This window comes from Gekko japonicus, unplaced genomic scaffold, assembly GCF_001447785.1.
Source record: "Gekko japonicus isolate JY-2015 unplaced genomic scaffold, Gekko_japonicus_V1.1 scaffold743, whole genome shotgun sequence".
Classification (NCBI taxonomy): domain Eukaryota; kingdom Metazoa; phylum Chordata; class Lepidosauria; order Squamata; family Gekkonidae; genus Gekko; species Gekko japonicus.
The window spans coordinates 694,290-700,289 of NW_015167560.1; the positions used below are offsets into that span (position 1 = coordinate 694,290).

Below are 6,000 nucleotides of genomic sequence, written 5' to 3' on the forward strand. Positions count from 1 at the left end.
TGAGCAAAAGTCTAAGAAGAACCATTTGGTTTTCTTATTGATGTTTCATGTTGCACTTCCAGCTTTTATGCTGTGCTTTCTTTGTACTGAATATACACATACATATATGGGGAGGAGCCATGGCTCCATGCTAGAGCATCTGTTTGGCATGCAGAAGGTCCCAGGTTCAGTCCCTGGCATCTCCAGTTAAAAAAGGGTCAGGTAGTAAGTGATGTGGAAAACCTCCACCTAGGAATCTGGAAAGCAACTGCTAGTCTGAGTAAATAATACTGATATAGACAGATAGATGATGAACACTTGAAGCTACCTTATACTGATTCAGTCTGTCTGTCTGTCTATCTAACACACACTCAAACACACAACATTGGAACTATCTTTTATTAAAATAGTACATCTTTACTCTGTTTTTTTTTAAAAAAACACCAAGTAGGTATATATTTTCCAAATAAATAAACACTTACTTTATATTTGGATATTTATGGGCTACGATAATATCACTGTTCTTCAGCCACACAATGTCAGGGTTAGGGTTACCCCTCGCCTTGACATACATTTCTAATTTCTCTCCCTCCTTGACACTCTTGTTCTTCAGCTTTTCCACAAACTGTGGTCTCACTAAGTGTTCTTTAGCTAAAGGGATAAGATAATAGGTTATCGGAGGAAGACAGTGAGTGAGAACATTACAATCTAAGCCATTTTTCCATAATAGGCAGAATAAGTACCTTCAACTGTGAGTGTCATTGAGATGGATGTTTTCCCTGCCCTGTTCTGGGCAATTACAACCCATTCCCCGGAATCAGCAGGCAAAGCTGGGCTAATAATCAACGACTGTGTCCCATCTTCCTTAATCACTATTTTATGGGTGTAATCATTAAGGACTTGTTGACCTGTGGAAATAAATATTGAGATTATTTTCCCCTGAGCATTATTTTCTTTCACATAGAGCTCAGGCTTTAAAAGAGATCCATGTCAAAAAGTGCTAAGCTGCCATACCATTCTGAAACCAGTACGTTTCTGGCATGGGTCTGCCCACAACTTTGAGGTCAAATCTTGCCGTCTGTCCTTCTGCACATTTGAATGATGTCGGCTTCAAGACAAACACAGGCTTGTACAGTCTCTCCAGCTGTGATTCATCTGTCTCATCTAGTCTGCGTGCAGGAGACCGTGAAGGCGAACTACGTGCAGGGGAACGGCTCGGGGACCGGGGAGATAGAGACCTGGGTAAGATAACATATTGTCCAATTTAATTGCATATTAACCTAAAATGTAGCAATGAACAATGGATTTCCATTTACTTTAATAGCAGCTATAAACACACTGCATCAGAAGGGGAGGTATATTATTCACAGGGCTGGTGGCAGCATACCCTGAGGTGGGGCAGCTGCTGGAGTCCAGGATTTCTGGGAGACCCCCTGTCACTGAGCTCCCTACCCACACAGAGGAGTGGTGGCACTCCTGGTGGTCACAGTGGTGGTGTTCCCATCTGCAGACACAGCAGCCAGTACCATTGGGGAAAGGTCAGTGGGAAGGCTAGGGAACAGGCGGAAGGGCATATAGGCAGATGGGGACAGGGGTGGGCTGGAAGGAAGGCATAAGCAGGGGTCCTGGAGGTGGTCAGAGGAGGAGAGGGCCCCCCGCCCAGCCTCAAACCTAGAACTAGCCCTGATTATGGCCTGTAATATACCTCTCACTTAATCAGCATGAAGTGGTGAGAATTTTCACACCGACAGTGAGGTATCTGTATATGCTGGACAATGTACTTTCACAAAATACTAATTCCACAGGGTAGCCAAGAAGGTGCTTTCATGAAATCCCATTAATAACTAATTCAAGGCCTGAGGTGGTTCTTACCGATATCTTCTAATCATTTCAGGTGATGGGATATAACCTGGAGACCCTGTCGGTCCAACTGGTTCAATGTACAATTTTGCAGAGCATATGGCATTCCCTTTTATGTTACTGGCAAAGACAGTGTAAATGCCCTCGTCTTCAGGCAAGACAACAGGTAAACGCAGACTGGCTCTGCCGTCTTGTAGCACCTCCATGTGGTAGTGGTCTCCATGCCTGATGCGCTTGCCGTCCTTGTACCAGGCAATCTGTACAAAAACATTGTAGAACTATGAAACAGGCAGGAAATCAAATGTTCCTTGTTTCCAAATGACTTGGAACTTCCCTATGTGTACTCCACTGATGCTGAGGAGTTAGCCATGTTAGTCTGTTGCTGCAAAATAGTAAACAGTCCAGTATCACCTTTAAGACTAACAAACTTTATTGTAGCATAAGCTTCCGAGAAACACAGCTCTCTTCGTCAAATGCATCTGACAATGAGAGCTGTGTTCCCCGAAAGCTTATGTTACAATAAAGTTTGTTGTTAGTCTTAAAGGTGCTACTGAACTTTTTACTATTTTCCACTGATGCTGTTTCAGAGGCTGAACAATTTAACTTGAAATAAGCATTTTTATTGGGTGTCTTGTAAAAATGTGTGGAAATGATGGCTCCGGATTAACCTGGGGGCGCTTTGTAGCCACAGAGTGAGGGGGGCGGACTGGGGGAAAAGTGTTCTGGTTTCGACTATGGCATTAGGTGGAGCTGGGTCATGGTGGCTGGAACCTTCTGGGCAGGGGGCCCAGCAGCCTTCTCGTTGAGCTGGCCACCCACCAGCTGCCTGGGATAGCTTGAAAGGGTAAGGCTGGAGCAGACCTGGGAAGCACAGTATTCATTCTGGTCCACCCCTCTCTTTTATCAAGCCAAGCTGCCTGGGCCCTTTTGCTCAGTTGGGCTTCAGACTAGGCTATGATCAATAAAGCTGTGGACTATTTTATTCCACCTGGTTCTCAGAGTGTTTCTGTGTCCCCTTTTCCCTTTCCTATGGCTCTCCCTGCCCTTAGGACCACAAGTTTATCCCTCCCCCCTTCCTTCTAGCTTTTGCCAAAATAAAAAGATATACCAAAATAAAGCCCTAAAAATGCTTGTGTAACATAGCGTGATTAAAAATAAGGCCAATTAATGTCTTTTTTTTCTTTTCTTTCTGTTATTAGTAGAACACATAAAACAAATAATATAATAAAGTCACTATTTAACCAGAACAACTTTCTTTAGCCGAAAGTATGTTGAGTTTTTTTAACTAACGGATCAAGTCAATTCTCTCTTAAGGCCTTATACAGTGTACAGACAAAATGTACTATTTAATCCCATTCACATGGACATATTTCCTACTAGGAAAAGATACTCTATTCCACCATCTCAAAATTACAGCAATTTCTCTATTATGGCTGCAGTCACACGAAGCAGTAGCCACGCTACTGCGACAGAAGATAGGTGGATTTTCCGGGCGTGATCTCACCGCCACATCTGGGAAGCGTAGACCTCCCATGGCGAACCCGAGGCTTCCCTCCAAAGATGCGCGGTTAAAAACTAGTACCTCGGAGGTACTAGTTTCCGGAAACCGCGGGGCAAGGGCGGGTGTCTGATCGCGTTTCCGGTGGTATCCAGCGCCCGCCCATGCCCCATTGCGAAAAGGTTTTCCCCCCCCGAAGTCTCCAGGGATGTGCACAGGCACCCAACGGGGCATGCACATACTTCAGGTTAAAAACAACAACACAACCCTGTTTGCCGTGCCGTGCCGCTTCTTTGGCACGTCGTGTGATCGGCACCTCCCCCCTAACCACGGGACCTCGACGGGACCGCGAGGGGACGCCTGATTGCGCAGTCGCGCGTTATTTCACTGTGGGGCAAACAGCCATGCCTCCCCCCCGCGATATCTGGCTCGTGTGACTGGGGCCACAGAAATACAGAAAGGGTAACAAAACATCTGATGTATGACTTTTGTAAACTGCTGTTGCCTATTACAATCAAGAAAATGGAAATGGCCCTTGGGTAAATTGTAAGAAAATTTGAACAACTTGGGGGAAGATATAGACACTTGTAGTATTTAGTCTACTGTAACTGATACATACCTTAGGCAAAGGATACCCAGTCATCTTGCAGTGGAAAGTAACACCACTTCCCTCAAGGATTCTGTAATTCTTTAATCTCATTTCAAATCCAGCTTCAGTGGTTTCCGATTCAGAGACATCAACCACCATCTCTTCTCCGTCTTCTTCAAGGAGTTCTTCTAAGGTGGTCTTAATTATTCTGTATTCAATTTCTTTGATCAGTCTTTCTTCGAAGGAGGAAATGTGGAATTCCTACCCCCCAAAAAAGAGGGAAATAAATGTTCAGCCTGTTTAGTGACAGCTATTCCCCAATACTGGAGAAGTCCAGAAAGAACAAAATGAAACGGAAATGCGATGTTTTATTGGAAGTTAAACATGACTGATTCTAACAGACTTACCTGTTCTTCTACAAAAGTCCTGACCAACACAGTATCTTTTGCCATTTTCTTTCTAATGAGAGCTTGCTCTCTTTCATATTCTTTTTCATAGTCAGCATACAAAGCACTTGGGGCTACCGCAGCCACTTTAGGCTCTTCTACATAGGCAGTCACTTGAGTATGATATATTGTTTCTTGTTGAGATTTTAGGTAGACCTCATAAGCAGCTGAAAGGGAAACACATACACACTCGGTTTTTTTGTAAAATGATCTCAGACTGGAAAAGGTGTGTTCTCCAAGCAGCAGTTCTAATCGGAGAGTTTAAGAAGTCCTAGGGAGATTCTGCATTGGCTTTTCCCTCCCTTGTTTTACCAAACCCACACTAGAACAGAAATTCCCCTCTGCATTGCATGCTGCTTTCACTTTCTTTGATCATCGGGTTTTATGGTACCTTCTGCATAGATTTATGGTCATTCAGGGGTGAATTTGCAGTCAGTACGACATTTCCCCAGGGTATCTGAATGTGGTTTGAGCTGCACCTTTTCCTCAGTGTTGAGAAAATGTGGAGCAAATGCCGGATGCAGAATCGGCCCTAGACATGTTTCTGTGCCCTGGCTTGGGGACACTAGTTCAGCCTTTCTTTTATAGTTCTGTTGTAATAACATCTTGTTGTAATAACCATATCATTTAATGGGCGTTCTAAAATGGCCGTGTCCAAATGATTTCTTTGAACTCCTAAGTGAGTTACAGCAGTCTACTTCAAGTGGATGTTGGAGATAACAACGGTGTAGATCCAACCAGCTTTTTCACTGATACGAAAGGTACAAAGGGTCTCCTTTGACCACACAAAAAGGCTATGTTGGGGATCATGGGACCTTCATGGACAAAAACCATGCGAGACAGGGGGTGTAGTAAGGAGGGGAGTTGAGAAAGACTGATGGGAAAACCTAGTTGGATTCACCCCACTGCAGAAGAAGTTGTAGGAAACATGGCATCCAGCAAACTGGGTTCATTGGACAAATATATACATACTAGCCGTAAAGCCCATTGAGGAGGAATACAACGAGCCCTAGAAAGGTAGGGTGGGTGGGTGGGCCATGGAGAGACAGACAGACAGGCAGACAGACCGAGGGGGTTGGGAGGGGAGAGAGAGAGAGGAAGGTAGGAAAGGGGGACACAGAGACAGACAGTCAGAAAGAGAGACAGACAGGCAGAGATGGAGGGAGGGAGGAATTGGGGGAAAGGAAATCAAAGTAATGGGGAGGAAGGGAGAAAGAGTGAGGGAGGGAAAGAATGAACGGACATAGGGAGAAATGTAGAGAGAGCGAGGGGGTGTAGTGGTGAAAATGTGGGCGAGGTGGACGGTCTAGCGCCTTCACCCCTCACCCGCTCCCCCCAAAGGCCTGTGAAGTGGGGGGGAAGGCAGCATTGTAGCTGTCAAGAGGCCAGGTCTACCAATGTTGTGGAATGGGGTAGGTAGATCTGTGCTCCGGACGCTTCTGGAGAACAGGTCTACCCACCCTATTCCAGTGTATTGGTAGACCTGGCGTCTGTAGAACAGGCCTACACACTCCATTCCAATGTATTGGTAGACCTGGTCTCTGGAAGTCTACCCTCTCACTATAGTAGTAGACCTGGCCTCTTCACTGGCATAACGGTCCTGATAGTGATAGGGGGTGGGTAGACCT

General features: G+C 45.2%; 1 protein-coding gene across 1 annotated transcript in view; it reads right to left on the minus strand.

Moving 5' to 3' along the window:
* The window catches only part of TTN (titin), a 343,112-nt gene that overhangs the window by 295,911 nt on the left and 41,201 nt on the right, over positions 1–6,000 (minus strand). The window contains 6 exon segments of the mRNA XM_015413748.1: positions 462–630; positions 723–887; positions 994–1,217; positions 1,852–2,096; positions 3,957–4,187; positions 4,334–4,539. Of these exon segments, the coding sequence (XP_015269234.1) occupies positions 462–630; positions 723–887; positions 994–1,217; positions 1,852–2,096; positions 3,957–4,187; positions 4,334–4,539 (1,240 nt within the window).